At 41.0% G+C, this 21,982-nt stretch overlaps 3 protein-coding genes and 1 non-coding gene across 6 annotated transcripts; 2 read left to right on the plus strand and 2 right to left on the minus strand.

Annotated features, from left to right (window-relative positions):
• Positions 1–892: 892 nt before the first annotated feature.
• Positions 893–11,292, minus strand: LOC130163737 (WD40 repeat-containing protein SMU1-like). 2 transcript variants are annotated; one of them, XM_056368105.1, is made up of 13 exons: positions 10,967–11,292; positions 9,259–9,469; positions 9,011–9,163; positions 8,807–8,923; positions 7,991–8,113; positions 7,337–7,456; positions 6,813–6,929; positions 6,440–6,567; positions 4,402–4,528; positions 4,106–4,267; positions 3,452–3,604; positions 3,102–3,248; positions 893–1,568 (listed from the first exon to the last, which is right to left on the minus strand). In XM_056368105.1, exons 1-12 carry the CDS (start codon positions 10,990–10,992, stop codon positions 3,150–3,152), a joined length of 1,536 nt encoding a protein of 511 aa, XP_056224080.1. In that variant the 5' UTR covers positions 10,993–11,292; the 3' UTR covers positions 893–1,568; positions 3,102–3,149. The 2 variants fall into 2 exon arrangements, with proteins under 2 accessions (XP_056224080.1, XP_056224073.1); XM_056368098.1 differs by having other exon boundaries at positions 893–3,248.
• Positions 11,293–12,411: 1,119 nt separating this feature from the next.
• On the plus strand, positions 12,412–12,493 carry trnas-cga (transfer RNA serine (anticodon CGA)). The gene has a single exon. It is a non-coding gene; the product is annotated as a tRNA-Ser (tRNA).
• A 263-nt stretch (positions 12,494–12,756) lies between these two features.
• LOC130166544 (perilipin-2-like) lies at positions 12,757–16,561 on the plus strand. 2 transcript variants are annotated; one of them, XM_056372224.1, is made up of 7 exons: positions 12,757–13,116; positions 13,226–13,256; positions 13,624–13,828; positions 14,688–14,770; positions 14,862–15,111; positions 15,232–15,374; positions 16,132–16,561. In XM_056372224.1, the coding sequence occupies exons 2-7, from the start codon at positions 13,236–13,238 to the stop codon at positions 16,471–16,473; spliced, it is 1,044 nt and encodes a 347-aa protein (XP_056228199.1). In that variant the 5' UTR covers positions 12,757–13,116; positions 13,226–13,235; the 3' UTR covers positions 16,474–16,561. The 2 variants fall into 2 exon arrangements, with proteins under 2 accessions (XP_056228199.1, XP_056228200.1); XM_056372225.1 differs by having other exon boundaries at positions 15,232–15,381; positions 16,132–16,432.
• A 541-nt stretch (positions 16,562–17,102) lies between these two features.
• Positions 17,103–21,863, minus strand: rps6 (ribosomal protein S6). Its single transcript, XM_056372991.1, has 6 exons — positions 21,759–21,863; positions 21,002–21,133; positions 19,998–20,208; positions 19,245–19,391; positions 17,898–18,055; positions 17,103–17,237 (listed from the first exon to the last, which is right to left on the minus strand). Exons 1-6 carry the CDS (start codon positions 21,762–21,764, stop codon positions 17,142–17,144), a joined length of 750 nt encoding a protein of 249 aa, XP_056228966.1. The 5' UTR covers positions 21,765–21,863; the 3' UTR covers positions 17,103–17,141.
• Positions 21,864–21,982: the final 119 nt, after the last annotated feature.

Consider the following 21,982-nt stretch of genomic DNA (forward strand, 5'->3'; position numbering starts at 1 on the left):
TTCCTGCGCCTAGGCTGATGGAGGCACACAACCAGGGGGCGTAATGCTTTATTAACCTGTAACAGTAAACTCAGTCATTTTGGATTTGAGCTGCTGGTTGGACACAACAATCAATTTAAAGGAGTCATTTTGGGCTCTGGGATAAAGTGATGCACAAATAGTCTGCAGATTAATTGATGAAACCAATGAGACAGAAAAAGAAAAGAAAGTAAATGTACGAATAGATTTTGAAATCTAGCTCACAAGGCGATGGCTGCTCCCTGAGTCCCCCACAGTTCAGGAGTGGATAGACATAGTGAATGATATTTATATCATGGAAAAGATCACATTCTGTCTCCGTCTCCAGAAAAATGTATTTGTTAAACATTGGACAAGGTGGGTTGAATATGTGAAACCTTTACGCCCAGAGTTTGTGGAGGTATTAGATAAATGAACCCTGTTCTGTTGTCTCTCCTTCTCTCTCACCCCCTTTTTTTTTTTTTTTTTTTAATGGCTGAAGATTGACACTGATATATACTGTCCCATCAATATTTTGATATCATTCTCCACTCCCCCCCATCCACCTCTCCCCTGCCATACATTGAGAACTGCTTCCGCTTCCCCCATACTGAAGACTACCGATACCCCCCCCTCCACCACCACCGCCACCTAACTAAGTATCATGTTGGTCACTTCTCTCCTGTAAAGACACTATGGACATGTATGTGCACACTTTCTCTCCCAACTGTGTTTTTGTTTTGGTTTTTTTTGTTTGTTTGTTTGTTTTTGGTTTTTATTACTAAATTGTACTTAAAATGTAAAAACTGGGTGGCGGAGAAAAATGGTATTACCTTTGCCCTTGTGATATGTAACAGATATCTAAGTGTTTAAATGGCACAGTAACAGTGACAAATTAAGGTTTTTGAATTTTATTGATAATCATTTTTCACATGGCTGGCAGTGTTATATATACAAGATAAAGACTAGAGAAAATAGATCGGTGACTAAACATTATTTGGCAACAGTGACAGATCATTTATGGTACAGTGACAGATGACAGAAAGTACAAATAATAAACACTGGGCGAGGCAGTAGCTCTGTTTCTTGCAGGCGTACATGTCCCACTGATGCATCGGGACACCAATTACAGTGATGTGACCACGTTAAACACATTTATTATATACACACAGGAAACAGCATGTGCCACTGGAGCTCTGTTGAGGTTTACCATTAGTCATCATGCATATTTAAAAGCAGAACTAAAAGTATTGTAGAGCCACATTTAGACAGTGTAACTGAGGTAGCATGCAGGGAACACAGAGGATAAAACAAATCATTATCATCATCTGAATCATTATCATTGAGTCAAAGTTACAAAAGTATCATTATAAACCGAACGCTGACAAATCATTTACCTGATATTGTTTGTTTATGCCCAAACACAAGGCAGTTCTTATTATAAATATTTTCACGACAGTTCACCATCATGCATTTTCATGTCTAATAAAGACAGAAGAGATGAAAATGGGGATTTAAACTGCACTGGTGAAGTTGGATCCATGAGGAAGAGTGTGTACAGTATGGAGGACCTAGACAAAGATGCAAAAGTTAATAAAGCAAAGAGCTTAATCGATTTATAGATAATTGGCAAACAGATGTATTAAAAATAGATTTATTGAGACCTAAGTAAATGAAGTTTGTAAACAGGTTTAATAATGTGCTTAAAGGATATTTTCTATTTTTTCTTGTTGTCAATAAATTGAATAACAAGACCAAAGCAATTAACTGATCCCACTAACAAGTGTTGTCTGTGTAGCCGAGGCCTGACACAGTTTATTCCTCTGTGCTATGTAGTGCACCTCCAACGCTTTCCAGAAAGCAGTTCCAACACACCAACACTGGCTGACATGTTCCTTCATGACTACGAACATGGGTACAATGGGTTGTTTATTTTTATTCATCCGCAGCTGAAAATAGTCCCCAACAAATTGTATGATCTTGTTGTTGTTTTATTGTCTGGTTTCTGGTTTTACTTTGTGCTCTCACCTTCTCTGTCGCGTCAACTCTGCCCTCCTGCCTTCTTGTGTTTCCCGCCTCCTTGATCATCCTCACCTGGTCCCCACCTGCTTGCCTGCCCCTGCTGTTCTTGTTTATATGCTGCACCTGCTCCCCTTTCTTCTCTGCCAGATTGTCTTGTATCTCCTTGTGTGTGCATCACTTTCCAGCTTTCTCCCTGTGTTTGCGTCATGTATTGCTCCCCTGCTTTGCTTCGTGGTTTTTGGATTTTTGCCTGCTCCCTGCCTGCTATTGTTCACCTGTGCTGGACTGAGACCTTGAAGCGAGTCTCAGTTTATCCCAGAGGCGTTAACACAAATGCACTATAAACTCCCGTTTAATTATCATTCATTACAAACTACGGTGCCCAGCTGTTTTAGGAAATTATTTAGCTTATAAATATAAATATAACTATGTATTTGCAACCTGAAGTCCTTGAGCGCCAGAGACCTTCTTTATGGGATTCATTGACAATAAGAAAATATGAAATATCAACAACCTTATTCTTTAATTTTCTGAAAAGAGTTTGAAAAAAAGTTTGTAAATCCAAATGTAAAACTTTAAATTTTCATTTGGATTTACAAACTTGTCTCTTTTTAATGTGCCACCTCTATTCTTTTACCAATTTCCTGCTATGTGCCATTTTTTTTTTAATTATTGGCAAAAAATACTGTGATTCATTTAACAATATCAAAAAAACTCAAGTTTCAAAGGTTTAAAGTTAATTCTTTCGTGTGGAAACGGCAGCTGAGGAAACAATCTCACCCCAAGTTTAGCCAAATCACATCTGTCTGCAGATGGAGTTTTCCCAGTTGACATGAGAAAAAAAACTGAAAATTTTAACATCTACAATTCCATGCTAACTTTACAAATCCATCTGGTGATGAGGATCATGTGATATGATCAAAGGCTCCAAACAGCTACTAAATGGACCTTAAGGTGAGATTGTTTTCTCCATCAGTGAACTGGTTAGTAATTTACTGATGGATTAATATATTCATTTGTAAGCTGTTTCGTTAATGGATCTTTTGTACGATTTAACAGAAATAAATGAATTGCTTTAAAACCGTGTGTATGGCTCTTTAGGTCCTCCATATGACGGTGCAGGTGACAGTTTAAGGTTTCCATAGCCGTAGGAGGCCGTCCTCGCTGTATGTGGCTATCAGATTCTCATGTGGATGGTGAGCGATTCCAATGACGTCTTTCTCGTGGACCTGTGGGCGCAGACGAACACAGATCACCACGCGTCGCCGTGCTACTTGTTGGCCTCCTGCAGGACTACTACATAGTGGCATTGACAGAGTCAGAATATCAAGTCAGACCAAAAATAACTACATGAAATACACTGGCAGGGTGGAGATGAACTGCCTCCTCTCACAGCCTTTGATAATCAGTGAATATTAGCAGCAGAGCTTACGGTCAGCGTTTTCTCCAGCCTTCCCGTCGTGTAGTTGAAGCAGTACAGCACTAAGTCCTCTCCCACACAATAAATCCACTCCCCATGGGGTGACAGGGTGCAACACACAAAGTCTGTTCCTTCCTTTCTATCTGAACTGAAGGTCTTCACAGTCTGAGGAGAAAGAGGAGAAGACGTTCAGGTATCGTGCGGGTGCTAGCGCAACTAAAATACTAATAACTACAAAATAAAGGAAGAGACTGAAACGGATGACACTTGTTCAATAACTATCAAAATGCTCTAACGAATAGTTACACATTTCCCAGAAGTTAGATGAGAAGAATTATACCACACTCTGTGCTGTATGTTCAGATATAGTGAATTGATTATTGAGCTTTAGAGGTGCTGGTTGCTTCCTTTGGCCAGTGCAGTTTAGCTGGCGGTAGCATCATCCACAGAAGATTTTGACAGTCAATTATTTTCATAATCTGTTGTTGATTTTTAATAATTTTCCTGACAAAAACACCAAATATTTGTTTTTTCCAGCTTCTCAAAGTGGAACATTTGATGCCTTTCTGTACCACATATGATAGTAATGTGATCGGCAGATTGTTCGACAATTAAACTCCACGGTTTTTCTTACAGTATATCTCACAGGTCACACAGAGCTCTCACCTGACCACGCATGCTCATGATGACCACTTTGTTGGAGTGGTTACAAACCACAAAGTGCTCTGGGTTTTGTGGTAGAGGGATCACATTGTTGACAGGGATCTCTGATGTCCGGGACAGTGATTTGAACGTGTGGATGCATTCGCAAGTCTTTGTGTTCCAAATCTAGGAAATACACAGGGAATAATCCCCATTTCAGTATAATACAGCACTTTCCCAGCTCCACGATAAGACTGATGCAGCACAGACCTGAATTATAGTCACTGTATTTGGCTCCATATTGTAACTGCTCATTGTACCTTGACAGTGCCATCAGATGAGGCACTGATGATGTGAAATCCATCTTGAGTGAAAGATACATCATTTACAAACGATGAATGGCCATTTAACTCCTTTAGTGTCTTGCCTGACCTCAGTTCGTGGATTCTGAAAGTGACAGTGTTGCATAAGTGACTGACATAAAAGCTGTTAAAAATATTCAAATCAAATAAAACGGCAGCTCTGACTCATGAACACATCCAGCTCTTCTCAACTCAAGGGGGGGGGGGTTTTCTTGAGAGCAGACAAAACGTGTTGCTGAGCTGCTGATGTTATTTTTAGCTCCTGTGGAGTGACTGGGTGCAGATTAGCTAAACCATGACAAAATGCCTAATGCTCACTGATTCACTCCGTCTCTGGGAGGATGGTTTAGCGTATGTAAACAATTCAGACTTCCAGCCAGTGGAATTGCAAGCGGAGGAAAATGTTGCAGCTTTGTGCCTGAGCACATGGTATCTCAGCTACACCCACACAGCACATGTGCTTTCAACACAGCGCAGAGGCTCAGCCCAGCCCACAGCCCACAGCCCGCAGGGGTCAGAAATAGATATTCTACTCCTCAGCTATGAAGGAGATTCAGTGTGTGTGTGTCTGTGATAGAGAAAGAGGAAGTCAAAGACAAACACCCTTGCCCTTTCTACGCACTGCGTTTTTACATTCAGGTGCACGATGCATGTGACACCAGGCATGGGCTGCTGATGTGTGATGTCTCCATGGAAATATGTTTTTCAGATGTTTAAAAGGCAATTCAGTTCAATTCCAATTAACCAGTGTTTAACTGGACAATAAAGAAATAAAGCAAACTGATCTCTGGAATTTTTAAATCAATTTGACAATACAGCGTTAAACCTATAAATGGTCCCACTCAGTAAAAATCGGTTTTTCGTTCATTTCTACTAACAACGAAAAACTTCTCTTCTTAACTAACTTTTTTTTTTATTGTAAGCCAGTTCTGGCTCAATTCATAGCCAATGTACCTAATTAATCACTTGATTTTCATTGAAAATATCTAATAATGACCCCAAAATTATACTGATATGAAAAATTAAGCAAATATACAATGGAATTACAGTTGAGGTGTATCACAGAGACAACCGTTTAACCTATAACTACATTCCCTGGTAATATGCTTACAGTATAGTTTTGAATGAATGAACTGAGTTAAGAACAACACGTTTTTCAACAAGATATCACAACTGTGAATGTGCCTATAGCACAGGTTTGAAACGTTATGGGACTAAATAGAGAAATTAACTGCCAATTGTTTTCCCATGTACTTCTCTATTTGCAAGTTCTGTTATCATGTCTGTGGCTCTGTTGTAGCAACATTTTGCTAATTCACAGTGAGATGTAGAAAGAGCTCGCTGCCTTCTTTCAGCTGAGCTGACGCCCATGTGACCGCCTTTGAAACTTTTGTGAGTCTTGTCTGAGGTCAGTGAGAGTTCTCGCTTCCTCCCACAGCAGACAAGATATGTTCTGCCACAACAAGGTTTTAAGAAATTGAAAAAGACTCCATGTTTTTTGTTTTCTCTGTACATCATTTGTGAATTCAGCTATTTACTTCACTTTAAAAAACTAACACTGGATTTACTGTATTAGGTATTTCAATTCACTGGTTTAGCACATTCATTTTTTACCATATAAAGATCTTTTAATATGAAACATTTATCTATATGTTGAGTTATTCACTAATATAGACTTTGATTAGTCTCTCTGTTTACTGTTCAATTATATATAATGTAATTTTGTGAGGCTCTCTAACACCCCCACATAGCAAATATGTGTTTAAAGTTGCTCCAAAGGTGAAGTTTAGCTTAGACAAGTGATGTTACTCTTGTTTATCAGTCAGTGTGTCTGCTGTGCAAAATTTAAATTTGTAGATGTTCTCAATGAAATTACACTGCCACACTCCATAAACTAAACAAAACAAATAGGCATGCATATACTTTGATCCCATCTGGGTAACAACAGCTGTAGTTTGCAGTGTGTTTAAGCTTATAAAGCTGATACACATCTCACCTGATGGTCTGGTCAAAGGATGCACTGAGGATCTGGTTGTTGTCCTTGGAGAAGCTCAGACAGGTCACACCTTTGCTGTGAGCGTGCTCAAACCTGCGCAGGCACAAGCCACTCTGGATCTTCCACACCTACCCGCAATCCCCGCAACAACACACAACATACACATTTTAGGGAGAGAAAAATGGGTTAAGTGACCCATTAAGTAATGGTGATTATAAACTCGATGACAGTACCACAATTTTTAATATTTTGACATTCTTGTGGCACCATTTCCATTTCCATAGAGGAAGAACTGCACTCTAATTGGTTGCTAATACCAAATATATGACAAATAATTACCCAGCAGTATTATAAGATAAGCAGATGGTGCAACCTTTATTTTGCCATTCTGAGCTCCAGTTGCTAGTAGATCAGTGTCCTGACTGAAGCACATACACAGCACAGCATCATCCATCATCATGAAGCTATCTTGGGCCTGGTACTTTAAATCCTGTTTCATTCATGCAAACACACACACACACACACACACACACACACACACACACACACACACACACACACACACACACACACACACACACACATAAGCATACACAGAACAGCAAAACAATGAAGTAATAATAATAGAGGATGATCATAATATGAAAACATACGATATATACTATGCTGTAGTATTTTACTTCATATTCTTCTGTCATTGAACCAGGTAACAGTTAAGATTAAAATCTTTTTTTCAAGACAGAGTTAAAACAATAAATTCAAACAACATAAATAGACTGACAATATTCAGTTAAGATGCATATAAGGAAATTACTTTCCAAACTAACTATTTTTCAACAATTTAAAATAAAATAAAATGTAGGTAATTCTAGGTGTTATGATATGAAAAATACGTACTTTACTAATTTTTCCAGTGTAGAAGTTCCAGACCTCGATGAACCCATCCACTGATCCGGTGATTAGGTACTTTCCATCAGGGGAGAAACGGGCACACTCTACATGTGACCGTCGCCCAAACTGCCGATTAAAATCACACACAGAACTGACTCATCGACGCTCGGTTACCTTCCACAAAATGTGCTTTTCCTGTTTGGTTTGTAGTCTGCGATCCAGAAGCACAGAGAACTAAAACACCAGATCATAATGAAGTGACCTCAGGGAGACATAAAGTTCTCCAACAGTCTGCTGTCGTGTGGCTGAACACTCTCACTTATAACCTTGGGCAGAGGAAAAACAAGGACGAATAACCAAGGGGCAGCTCCATCTGGATGCAAGTGATGAAAGCACAGCCAGAGCCCAAAACAAGCGCCTTCAGGTGTGAAAGTAAATTAGTTTTGGGTGTGTGTGTGTGTGTGTGTGTTTTAGTGTGTGTATGCCAAATATATTGTGGAAACTACTGACAAATCATCAATAAAACAAGCTCTTATTGACTGTAAATGCACTATGTACAACCAGAGATGGTAACTATTGGCCTCAAGTCTCACTATTACAAAGATTAAATGTAAAGGGAGAATATGTAAAGCTGTGTTACTCAGAACCTGAGTTGTTTACCTTGATGTGGCGGTACAGCTGGGTTGGGAAGCTCTCTTTCTCCACATGTCTCTCCTTGTTGCCAGATGTGTCGATGGGCATGTCCGGCGAGAGGTGACCCGGGTACTGCTGTAGTCTCATAGACTGTGGAACAGGAGTGGGGAAGTGTCATAAAGCAGATGCTGTTATTTTAATGCTCATGATCTCAACAAAATCAAGTATACTAAGAAAAGACAACTGAAGTGGTGCAACAGCTCACAACAATAGCTCCTTGGAAATATACATTTATATTTGTACGTACACCACGTGGAGTTAAGACAGGTTCTGACTAACAAGACAGTGAAAACATTTCTGTCCCTTGAAATATTTTACTGGCAGCACTTGTGTAACCAACGTGGGCATCACCGGGAGCCTTCCTCTGGGAAACATGTACCACTCTCCTTTGTTTAGAAACCAAAAATAGCAACAACAAAAAAAAAAAAGAAAAAAAAAGTGAGATGCATTTCTTTAGGGAAGTTTTTGGAATCACTGTTTCTTATGAGGTTTGACAGTGATGAACTTAGGGTTAAAATATTGCTGTTTCAAAGGGGGTTAAACCTGATGTTAAGAATGGAACTGAGGATTTATATATGACACCATCACTGAAGATAAAAAGATGATTGAAAAGAATATGTTTTCAGTGTCTTTGAGAACCGCGAGACGAGGTGGGTATACAGTAGGAACATGACGGCAGTGGGAGAGATGGAGGAATGAGGGAGCTATGGGCATCGATTAAGTTGCTTCACTTGTCATATAATTAGAGTGAGTATTAACAAGAACATTTCTCAGTATACTCACGCCAACTTGTTCCAGGAGCCCCATGAGGCGAGAAGGAGGCACCACACTGACTTCCCTCACCAGTGCCTCAGCTATTGCCCTGCGTCGCTTCTCCTTGCTGCTGCCTTTCGGGTACGCCTGCAGCGTGAGGAAGAGGATGTAGCTTTCTAAAGCACGTGTTTGTACAGGTTTTTAAAAGCAAGTAAAAAACCTTTAGTGTCTTACCTCACGGGGGTCAAAGTAGGAGCATGTTAGCAGGTTCTCCAGGTGGATGTACCTCTCCGGCTGAGTCTGCTTCAACATGATCATCGGGTCAGTTTGTCTGAGGAGTGAGCGAGCTGCACCCACCTCTCTCATTTCAATGAGCTCCATTACAACCTGTTGGAAGAGATCAGCGTTCATCGCAACATTGCTAATTAAAGAAGAAGAAAAAATCAAGCCAAGAAAAGCATTACAATCAATGAGAAGCTCACCTGCTCATAAAGGTCAATAAGTGTGTTGTCGGGCAACTTGAGGGACTCGATAGCCAGCAGGACACAGTCCCAGTGGCCACTTTTTATATCTGCAATGAAACTGTCGATACTTTCCACCGTGTTGAGTGAGACGGTGGTTTCCTCCTGTAAGGTGGTCAGTGTTCGGTAGAGGTTGTTCTCCTTAAGATACTGCATTATCAGGCGGATCACACTACAGAGACAAGAGGGGTAACTCTTACAAACTCAAGTTGACTGATGAGCTCACACAAAGACTGAATAGAGTAATGTTTCAGATATTAATAAGGGGCGTTAAACCTGTGGCAGTGCTTTTAAGGGAGGTAAACAGTAGCTGTTTAAGTGCCTGTATTCAACATTTGGTCATGTGCAAGCAATAACAAGCAAGTACTCAGTGGCAGTGATGCTGTACTCGTACAGGATTTCTGACTATCTTGTCAGTGTCAGTCACCTTTATCACATTCTGATTATCCTGAGTGACCAGTGGGACACTAAAACAGTTTGATTTCCAGATTATGTTCCAGCTGTGGCCATAGATCGTCTGGCACAATCATCACAAGAAAAGCTCACGACATTAGAGTGAGAATAATAGATAATAAAGACAAATATTAATATAAGTTGTCCAGGTCAAAACTAAGACAACAGCAGGATGCTGCTTTTATCTCACTTCAGAGCCATCTGCTGGACATTTCCCCATCTCTGCTGTATCCCATTATGCGACTCTGTCGGTGTCACTCTGCAGGACGAAGTTTTATGGTCTTTCACGTGCACTTTCATACCAAGACATGACTCACTGACACAGCCCAGTGATTAGATTAACATCACAAACTGATGCTCTGCACCAGTTTTTTTTATGCTGAATTTACTCCAATTTAAGCTCCAACCATAAGAAACCATCTGCAAGATGTATTTCAATTTGACAACAATGTGTACTCCATCACCACGTTTGCCCTAGAGGAAGACAAGTTAACTAACCAATAAAAACGCACAACCCACATCCTTGTCAGGGGTGGAGAGCCTATTATTAGATCAAAAGGCAAATGTGGATGGAGCAGACGCTGTGTATAGTGACTGCAAAACAGCCCGGACCCGCCTCTGTCTCAGCATAATCAGCAAGAACATCAGGTGTCTGCTCAAGCGGGTCAACGCAACCGTCAGAGCCGCTTGACCAGATGTGTATGTGTATCTATACAGTACTGACCACACTAAACAGTAAATAAACAATGAGTGTCACTCATTGGATGGGAGGTTCCACAACCGAAATAGACGCCACATGGGTTCTCACTCTATAAGCAGGCAATAAATAACAGCGTCATAGTAGAAGACAGATTATTTAAATTAAACATTTAAGCACGTGTCACGCCCTGACAAATATTATCACAAATTAATCATAAGAATGAACTTTTTAGACTGACGCAAACATCACAGAAAAATAATAACCTCCCAAAGGACTATCAGTGAAGTCATGAACAGAACATAGGCTACAATCTTCCACGTTAATGCGTAATGTACAGTTGGTTATCCACAACAAACCAACGCACCCTCTAATAGGCTATTTAAGAAAAACTAATGTTTTCTTTTTGCACGGTCACACATGTTATCCTATCATTATCACTTTTCTATCATCATCTCCAAACTATCACTGAAACCTTATAATTTACAAATAAAACCGCAGGGGGGAAAGTGCACTTACTCCGAGGGCTCCATCTCCACAGCCATGCTGATGTTGTCTCCTGCTGCTGCCGCACCGGACTGACGCTGTGGCGGCTCCGCTCGGGCTCTCCGCTCGCTAGAGCCACGTGAAAGCCGTGTGCTGAGGACCACCCACTACACGTGCTTCCACGGTGTCTCCTGCATTTTTTTTGCGGCGGGCAGCAGTCCCAAACCTTGTGACTGCCGCCGCCACACAAAGTCTTGGAGCTACACCTCCTCCCTGACGCATGCCGATATAGAGAAGAAACATTTTCTGGGCACGTTGTGTGCAGGAGACGCGCTCTGCGCTCCGAGATGCTGCAGCGGCAGGCAGCCACGACAACAGCAGCAGCATCAGCACCACGGTCAGACCCTCGTGGCTCAGAGCGTGCTCGCCTTTAGGAACCATTGTAAAGGAGCCAAAACATCCCTCCAACCGTCCTCTAATAGAAAATAACGTCAGTCATACTCATCAATATGCAGATACAGAGCTGGATGCGTCTGTGCCTTAGGAACATCTTTGCCTTGAGTGGTGCCTTATTCTCTAACTATAAACCCCTGTATTCACGGTGATGATCAGCCTTCACCGCCTGTAATTACACATTACGGGTGTACTAATGCTGTAGTGGGTCGTGGTCAGGGTTGGACCTGGGTTGGATTGGTAGTCGGGGCAGCCTGAAGATGACAGAGAGGGTCGTTAAAGAGACGGACAGGGCCAGTAAAAACTTTATGGCTTTTTTTTTTTTAACGGTCCATCCACCCACCGTTGCAGTGACCCAGCGGTATGTCCCAAGGCCAGTCCGACACTGGTTGTGTTTGCCACTTCAGTCAGGCTAGAGTATCCTGCCTCTGCCCATGGGCCCACACCTGCAGATGAACCTGTTGTTAAGAAGGTGCATGAGTGAGATGTTATTGTTCTGCAGCATTAAATCATCAGAACATCAGAAAAACTGCAGAACAGCCTGGTTTCCAAATCACAGCTTTATATACATGAGGCAAGACTATCCTATGTCTATATTTGACAGACAAGAAGATAAAAAATAAGACAATTAGTGAATTATATTAATAACAAAATCTGAAAATATTATTTATGAGACAACAGGTCAGATATGAAGAGGGACTGGAACAACTATAACATGTCTCGCTTTGACTCGGACTGGGGGGGTTTGTCAGGTTGTGCCGAGCTCATGGCTCGTGGCTGTTTACCTGTTTATATTCAAAGCCTGTTGGTCCCTGAAACTAGGTCTTAGCCTCCCTGATGTCATGTGCTGTCAGGTATTATTGCAGATGTCCACAGCTGCATTAACAGACCAGTGTTAACTGTAGGATTAATTTGATTCTCGTCTTCCTTTAAACACTGCACCATTTTCCCATATCTCCAAGGCATTGGAATCAGCATTGATTGCGCATAATTTCTGAAAGGACTGGAGCATATTACATTTCAGAGCTGTGATGGCCGAGTGGTTAAGGCGTTGGACTCGAAATCCAATGGGGTTTCCCCGCGCAGGTTCAAATCCTGCTCACAGCGGTGAAGTCTTCAGCTTTGGTCTTCATGATCAATACGTGTAAAAGATGCACTATCTCTTTGAAAGGTGTGTCGGGGAGAAATGAACGCGGTTGGTCATTATGGAAAAAAAGAATAAATGTTGATAACACATGATGGATAAGTTATAATTTGGTAGTGTGTTGCTTAATCTACGCAGCTTTTTATTGAGTGGTCAGCTAAACGCGACGTAATGACGTAATGTTGAGCACACACCATACACAGAGTAAGCTACATGTAAGGGAACTGAATATCTGTTGAGCACGCGGATAGACAAAGCTTCTGAACTAACACTGGGGAGTAAAAGTGCTCTAATATCTCACCTAACCTGGAGGACTGCTCACTGAAAGCATTCCTAACACCACTGTTCATGATGGTAACATTAAATACAAATAAAAAAGAAATCATTTTCAATCAGTAGCCTGCTTTGTAAGGTGACCTGCCTCAAAAAGAACAGAAAAGCAAACCAAAAGAAATAATAATGAATAATAATTGACCTATCGCGAGAACATCCCGGGAGCTTCCCGGTGGCGTTTAGGAGAACAGGTGAGGTGCTAATTAATAACCGGACCACGCAATGTCAGCGAACGTTTCCCTGTGAACCAGAGGTGAGTGGTGTATTTCATCGTCTTTTTTAAGATTATACAGTCTACAAACATCCTAAGTTTGAATTCCAATCCTCTATTCATTAAACAGTTTTTATCTCCTTTGTTTAAGTGTGCAAAACATGCCAATGAACAACAACCAGGTGAGTACAATCAAGGAAGATGAACCGTCCTCGGTCATTACCTGTGCTCAAACTGCATCAACACTTATTTTAATTAGGACCAGAGACCTTTAAATATCATCTGCTTGAATGTTGACATAAATAGCGTGTTAAATGACAGGTCCTCAAATTTAGGGTGTCAATAAAAATAGTAAATTTTAGGGTTCTCATTTTGCTGGAATTTACAAATAAACTTTGGGGAGTTATTTTTTAAATATAAGTATAATGCGGAACAACTGTGCTCTAGTAGGGATGAGGGAAATTTCTTGAATTTGTTTCACTGTAAACTCCCCCAGGGAGGAACCTGGTACTGTGTCTGGATTTAAGCTTGTCTGCTGCTCTCTTGCAGAAGGCACCAAGTGCAGCTGCTAGACTTGTCAAACTGCCCCTGGTTCGCTCAGCTTGTAGGAAGCTGTTAGTCGTGTACAATGACACTAAATGCAGCCACCCAAACCTGAGGACAATGTGTGAGGTGCTGGAGAACGGTGTGACAGCTTTAGGCACAGCAGCATGTGAGAGAGCTTCACCTGTCATTGTTAAACTGGAGCCCCAGAGTGAGTACTGTGCTGTTTGTGTGGTGTTCAGCTGTGGTGTCATATTATACACCCCCTTTGTGCCTTGAATGCCAGTGTGTCTGACATGGATGTAAAAAATGAGGAGGAAGGAAACTGCTAGTCAATATATTAAGGCTGAAACTAATTATTCCCATTAAAGTTTAATCCTTTTTAATTGCTGTTTATAAAATGTCAACTACTTAATAGGCCTGACACATGTTCAGAGCCAAAGGTGATGTCATTTTGTCCGACTACCAGTTTTAAATTCATATAAAAGAGAGCAGAGCAGTAAATCCTCATATTTGAGAAGCTGGAAGCAGTACATTTTTGTCATTTTTTCCTCAGAGAATGACAACTAATCAGTTATTAAAATTGTTGACTGTGTCCCCAAGGACCATTTGGGCTCGATCACAGGTTGAGATTTCCAAATTCTGTGAGCCATAGCAGAAAAACTCAGGAGGACAGAGTGAAGAAGAAATATCTTGATATATTTGATAATTTTTTATTTTTAACTTACTGATTTGAAAACAGTCGATAATAAATAATGTGATATAGGAACCTATTTCAGTAGGTTACACCCCATTACAAACAAGTGATCATTTACTCCCTGTTAGGTCATGCAGCTAAAAATGAGTTTCACTCCTGAGCAGTATGTAAATGACAATGAATAATTTATAACCAAATTAAAAGTCAATCCTAGTCGGTACTGCATGTTTAGTTTAGACATAAAAGATGCAGAGGATAATTAATAAGCTAACTTTATCAGGTCAGTATATTTGCCAAACACAGAAGAGCTGCCATTTGTTGTCGTATTGAGAACTTCTCAGTGATGGCTTCACTCTCTGGAATATTTTCATAGTTTCCTCTGCAAATGATGTGGCATGTAAAAGTCTTGACTGGCTGGAGACTACATTCCCCGTGCTTCACACACCCACAGAGCAGGTGACTTTTCCTTTCCTCTTTAAAATCCTGATAAGCTCCACAAACTGCACAGTATTTTGGTTCTCTTCTGGCTTTTGTCTGCGTCACTCAGGTTGTTGCCACGGCCAAGAACAAGATGCACGAGATCCAGGATGTGGTGAGCATTGCAGTTAACGGAACCATGGACTGTGTGCAGCACACAGTCACATGGGTGATGGAGAGGATGCAGCAGGTTGATGAAGGGACTAACCAGACTCTGGTGGAGAGAGCCATTATTGTGGCTGCTGTGGGACTGGACTCCGCCCTGAGCATGTCAGAGGCTGTGATGGACAGAGTGCTTCCTCCCACTGAACAAGATAAAAGTATGTAGTGTAACGTAGTTACTGCTGTGAACCAGCAAAATGTCACATTTAGAACTTACTGAAGCCTGTACATTCTTCATCTGTATATCCCTGAAAGTATTTTTATTGCTGACTTTATAGAAGAAGAAGCAGCAGCTCACTTGGTGAAGGGCTTTGAGGCTGATGCACCCAGGAGAAGTTACACTGTGCGACTGGTTTCACTCTCTGCCAAACTGTGTCGGAGGACCTACTACAAGGCCGGGGCCAAGATGCACTCTGTTCAGGTGTGCTGTGAGTACAGTTTGTTGGAATAGTTTGACATTCTTGTAAATATGTTTATGGCTTTCTTGCCTAGTGTTTGCTGAGAAGATTAATACTCTAATATCTGAGATGGCCAGCTCAGCTCTGGCCCAATGTTGACAGAATCTGCCTATGAGGTTCAACAAACTCTGAATCTAACCCTGAACTCTGAGAACAGCTGATCAGAGGTAGTTCAGTCAACCCTGAGCATGTTCACTCTGTGTGTGCTAAACCAAAAAATAAAAAGCCATCATCAATAGAGCCCGGATACTATGACTCACGTTCCCACATTTGTTTAATCTGCACCAAAACTGGTGTAAAAACAAGTAGTGGTATCAGCAGGTGTTATGTGTGGGACTATTCCTTGGCTGAGTACAGCAGTTACTTGACTTTGTTATGAGTTTATAGGAAACAACTGTGTAATCAAAATTTTTCCTTCCTGGAGTCTCCACATGTATCTCCCTCATCTAGAGAGCAAATACGCACATTATCTGAAATGTCAAACTATTCCTTTTTTAACGAGTGGTGGAAGGGTGACAAGTTCAATACGACGTTAACAAAGTAACTGGTGGTTAAGATGAGAATTATAATTCTTGATTTTGTTTGGAAAGAAACAAATAGACTGCTTTTTAGTCTTAGCTTGGTAGACCAGTGTTTTCTTGTTTTTGTTTTACACAGTTGTTGATCTTTATTAGGGCAAAAGAAAATATCTTTAATGTACCCACCTTTTTTATTCAACAGATCGTGGAGACATTGTCCAGGTCTTCAGCTCTGGTTCCGGACCTTCAGACAACCTGGCTGACCATGACCAGGAACCTGCGAGATTTGCCTCAGTACCTGCAGCATCAGGCTGTGTCTGTGCTGTTCTTCATTTCCCAGATGTACAACTTAAGCTGCCTGCCGTCTGAACAAAACCAGTCTAGTCAAGTTATAGATCATCTCAATGCATCTGAGGTCTTCTCACCTCACAAGGATGTAGTCCAGGTCCAACCACATGCTAAACCTACTTGCCAACTGAGGAGGCCAATAAAGACGTCTGCGTTTGACAATGGGTGTAATGTTAAGGGATGTGTGCGCCGTTGATGTACACTAATTATGATCATGTGTTGAATGCATGTCCAACTGATTTCACAAAGTGGTGTAAAATAAAAGTTGTTTCAACAGTCATGAACTTTGTTTCGTCGTCCTTCGAGTCTAGCAGCTTTCCACTTGTTTTTGCAAAAAAGCACCGACAAACCACCACTATAAAGTCATAGCTGGGGAAATACAGAACTTGTAGCACTGGGAGATAATCATGTATTTACTATAAAAACAAGACATCCTTATGCTAACTGCTTTTGTACATATGGATGAGTATTTAGCAGCTCACTCGTTTGGCACCAATACTGTACTCAGCCTTCAATGCTAGTGACTAAATAGCAACATTACAATATGCAATTTTCAGTCCACTATGTTGACTCACAGTATAGCATGAATGATCTCATGTATTTTCTGTGGTGGGATACTGTCTCCAGTTAAACTACTGTATGTTTTGGCTCTTGGGTATATGCCAGGGTTTAGACACCTTGCATACAGTGATTCATCATTTTTAGTCTAGAAACGAACAATTCAACTGGCAAACCTGCAATTAAATATTCAACAAATATTTACATTCTATGATCTGAACTCAAGCTATTGAAAAATGCTGAGAATAAGTTACTTGACACAGGCAATTTTTTCAGCAAAACATTACTTTATTTGACTGTTGGTTTTCACTTTTGGCTGGACTCTGACTTGGATGTGGATGCCCTCAGAGAAGAAAGACGGCGCCTCTTGGCGATCTGTTCCTGGCGCTTCTCCTTGGCCTCCTGTTAGCAGGAACAAATGTGTGTCAGTGTGTTTCAGCACAGCAGCCATTTGCACACAAATAAGTAAATGTCCCCATTATTCACTTGACAATTTTATACTTTCTCCCAACGCCGTTTTCTTGACAAACGATTCAGTATTCAATCTGACATATGCCAATGAACCAAAAAAAGGCCCTGTGCTCTTAACTTTAAGTTTAAACAGTGATAGATTTGTTGGCAACAAAGTGCGATTTTCAGGAGGGACCATAATTTTCAAATTATAATCAATCCCACTATTGGTTAAAATATTTTAAAATGTGACACCAGAGCAATCCAAGCATAACAGATTAAACAACTGAAGACATTAATTGCATAGACAGGTTGAAATAGTGATAAATATTTTAAGATGCAACACTTGAATGTTATTTCAATTAAGTGCAGTAGTTCCAATGTTTGGCTTTAAAGCAATTCAAATTTCTCATCAAAATATTGGTGCATTTCATTTCAGCTTCAAGTTCTGACACCTTCCACACATGAATTCTCTCTGGACTTTAGTCACTAGAGCAGAGTGGGAGGATTCTTTAAAAGAAATGTTTATAACAGAGCTGCTTTACTTTCCAGGGATATTTATTAAATGGATACAAGTTGTGATAATAAGGAATAGCACAAATTAACACATACCTTCATCCTCTTGGCCAGCAGCTTGGCGTACTCAGAGGCCTCCTCCTTGTTCTTCTGGGTGCGCTGTCTCTTGAGGGCGATACGGCGGCGCTTGTGCTGCAGCACACGTGGCGTCACCAGTCTCTGGATCCTGGGAGCCTTGGTTCTGGGTTTCTTGCCTGCGAAGGAGACGGCAGATGCAGTTCAATGGTGCGACTAAGTACCAGGTGTCGTAATGAGGTTTGGGTGATGCTGCAGAATGTTACCACAAGCAACTGTCTCCTTTATAGTTGTAGTGGCTTTGTAGGTGCAATACTGAGAGTCACGATTTCCATTTTATCCAACAACATAGTGAACCCTTGTTTTCTCTTGCCATCAAGCAATTCATTTTTTTGTTGGGTCAAGTTCAGTATCCAGTTCACAGGTTTGCCAGTGATTCTGATCGCAGCTTGTACAATCATGGAAAGTCACAAGAGAAAAAAATGTCACTATCTACACTGCTAAATGCAAGCTGTTATCATAAAATGTAGATTTACTATAGTGTGACTTTATAACATTAACCATGTATTGTGATTACTGGCAGTGTGTATTTAGCAATACACGAGAGAAAGAAATTATGATAAGTATCACCAGAGAGGCTCTGTGCTCTTTCCCCTTAATCAAGCTTTTACATTTGAGTCTGTGTGAATCTGTCTAATTCCATCACAATTGCATGCCAATTAACACAAAAGACACTGCAGATGCTAAATAAATAAGGCTTATACTAGACAACATCCATTTAAGACTTATGTTAATGTTTGTATGCCCAGGTCAAAGTGTAGGTAGAGGAGCAGAGTTTTGTTTATAAGCTTCAGTTTTATCAGCTTCTGATCCCCTCAATATATGCAGGATTACAACAGCCAGAATATGAGAAGGTGTAATGGTGACGTGTATTCAGGCCCATCAACTATTTTGAAATGTATAATAAAAACTTCAAATATTTCAATAGATTAGCAAAATGACTTCTGAAAATGTAAAAATATTTCAATTATAGCTGCATATCCCACGACTAGTCTGATGTTTTCAAACCAACTGTATCTGACATAAAAAACTCCAAAAGCTAAGCAGTGTTTACATTATCGTTTCCACAGTACCTAAAGATGTATAAGGTTGTGACCAAAATATTAATATTAAATACTTGGGTCACCGTTTACTGTCAATTTAATCTCATTTTAAAGGCTGCTGCAATTAATAACTCACTTAAAACAAGTGGCTCATGATGACCTGAAGTTTAAGTGACAGCCAAACTGAGCCAAAAAATAATATCTTCACTCAGAGCACAAGAACAACCCTTGCAGGCAAGTAGAAAAACAACCTCTTTAGTCTTACCTTCTTTAGTCAGGGGTCTCCTCACGACATACTGCCTAACATCATCCTCCTTAGCCAGGTTGAAGAGCTTGCGGATCTTGCTGGCCCTCTTGGGACCAAGACGGCGAGGGACGGTGCTGTCGGTAAGCCCAGGAATGTCCTTCTCACCTGAGAACAAAAAGATCAGGACAACATGAGTCTTTCATGTCGGTTAAATATAAATTGACTCACAAACTGCACTTTTGGAATGTTTGCATGACTTTCAACAATGATTAAAAACAAAATGAGTCAAAATGCAGAAAACTACAGTGTTTCTCATGAGTGCCATGCTCAGTATCCTTCATCAACAGGAAACTGCAACAATGACTAGAAACACTGCTGCCTCAACACCCCTTTGCCTTGGTGAAATTCACAGCATTTTTGAAAGAACTGTGCAAGAAGTTATAGAAATACTTGGATACATTTTACAACAATGTACAAATCAATACTGAGCCTTTGGTAATATATATATAAAAAAAGCTCAAGAGCTTTAGTGTCAGTCTAATACTAGTGCACATAATGAGAGAGCATTGCAGTTCAACCATCCATGGTTGGTGGGTCTGGTCGCATCTGGTAAGCAGCTCCACAGTTACTCTGGCAACACACTGTCCCCCCTTAATGACTACAGACCAATCAAAAAGGGTCTACTGGTGTGCCATCTGATGGTATGCGGGTTTGTAAGTGTAATTTACTATTTTCATAATGGTTCACATATAGCCACATTGAACGTGTTACCTTTCTTGACGATGACCAAGTTGAGAACGCTGAGGTTGGCGTCAACGATGCAACCACGGACAGACTTGCGCTTGCGCTCGCCAGTCCTGCGGGGACGGTAGCAGGAGTGGCCCTTGCTGAGCAGCAGGCGCACACGGCCATGGGTCAGCACACCCTGCTTCATGGGGAAGCCCTGCTTGTCGTTGCCTCCGCTGATGCGCACCACATAACCCTGCAAAAGCAGAGAAAACTAATTTTGACTTCTCTGCTTTACCCTTTAGGATACTTGGTACATGATGCAAAGAAAAAGCATTTTCAGAGACGATTATCAGAAAACTGTTCATATTTAAAATTGTAGAAGTTTCTGACCAAACATAGACTTGGAAACTTTGATGCCCTAAGAATTAAGACTGTAGTTGGATAATGAACTTTCTGTAACAATCACATGGCCAAAAGAAGCAAGAAATTGGCAGCTGTGGCTCAGAGGGTAGAACAGGTCATCCATTAATTGCAGGGTTGGTGGTTTAATTCCCAGCTCCTCCTGTCTGAGCAAACACAGAAGCCCAACTTCTTCTCCGATGGCCAGGCCAGTACCTTGTATGACTATAAAGTCAGTCACTTTCCCAATTGAACTGGCATCCAACCTTTCCAGTTGCTTTACTTTCAGAAACTTTGACAGACTTAACCATGCCGAGTTATCTAGTCATTTAATTAGGGATGAAAGGGAACAGAGAGTGATGCTGTTTTGATCAGCCACAGTTTAGTATCAGTCTTATGCTAATGCACATAATGAGAGAGCAATGCAGTTCAACCATCCATGGTTGGTGGGTCTGGTCGCATCTGGTAAGCAGCTCTGCAGTTTCTTTGGCAACACGCTGTCCCCCCTTAATGACTATAGATCAGTCAAAAAGGGTCTACTGGTGTGCCGCACTTAATATACTATACAATGCATTTTCACCAAACCAAATTTCTGACAGTAACTAATCAGGTTTATGATACAAAAAGGGGCGTGCATCGGTGCTTACCTTCCACTCATCTCCCAGAGGGTCAGCAGCAACCTCAGTGGCCATACGCTTCTCATAGAAAGTACGCAGCTTACGCTCATCATCAACTTCAATCAGCTTCTGGCAGCCAGTAGCGGGGAATGAGATGTTCAGCTGCAAGAGTTGCAAAGTAGTTGTTGGCAGGTGTTCTTAGTTATGCTGGGTTCCACATAGGTCATGACAGGTTACCATGCATGCAGGTATGGCATAGGTAGTAAGTTCAGATGTCTATCACGTATAGTCAGATGACGCTTAACTGAAATTACTTATCGACTAAAGGGTAAGAGAACCGTAGAACGTATGAGTTTGAATCAGAGTGTGATATAGTGGAGGCCTGTTAGCTTCTTTACCGGCTAAAGTCTCAAAGCCTGCTAATGCTAGCCCTCTGAACACTGCTAACAATAATACAACCGGTTTAACGGTTAACGTTATACACAGATAGCGCGGTCAGTTCTTGTAACGTTAGCTTCTAAAGTCTGCAAACTCTTTATTGGAGTTAACAGAGTTGAACTCGGGGCACATTTCTCTTCGTGTTCCGCCATGTTTCCACGGCTCACTTGCCGACAGGACTGTTCGGCGCTAACCCTCATCACAATCAAAGCTCATCCTAAGTGTCGGAGCCGGGACTGCTGCATCAAACAACTACGATTTAAAGTTCACAATCATAGCTACAAACATACTGGAATATTCAAAAGAAAATAGCTTTACACAGACATGTACAGTTAAAGAAGTCGTGTACCTTCATTTTGCCAAACCGACCCAACGACGGTCCGCCACGGAAAAGAGAACGGATATCCGCCCCGTGGTCTCACATAGGCCTGATGTGCTATCGCGATAACTTACTCCATGTAGTTTTTTGATCAGACAACCTGACGGTTGTTAAACTAATACCGACTGGTGGAAATGGCAAAAAGTAAAATATATTTACTCTTCTACTGAACTCCATTACAGTTTTTGAATATT

The sequence above is a fragment of the Seriola aureovittata genome, chromosome 3 (assembly GCF_021018895.1).
Source record: "Seriola aureovittata isolate HTS-2021-v1 ecotype China chromosome 3, ASM2101889v1, whole genome shotgun sequence".
NCBI classification, from domain to species: domain Eukaryota; kingdom Metazoa; phylum Chordata; class Actinopteri; order Carangiformes; family Carangidae; genus Seriola; species Seriola aureovittata.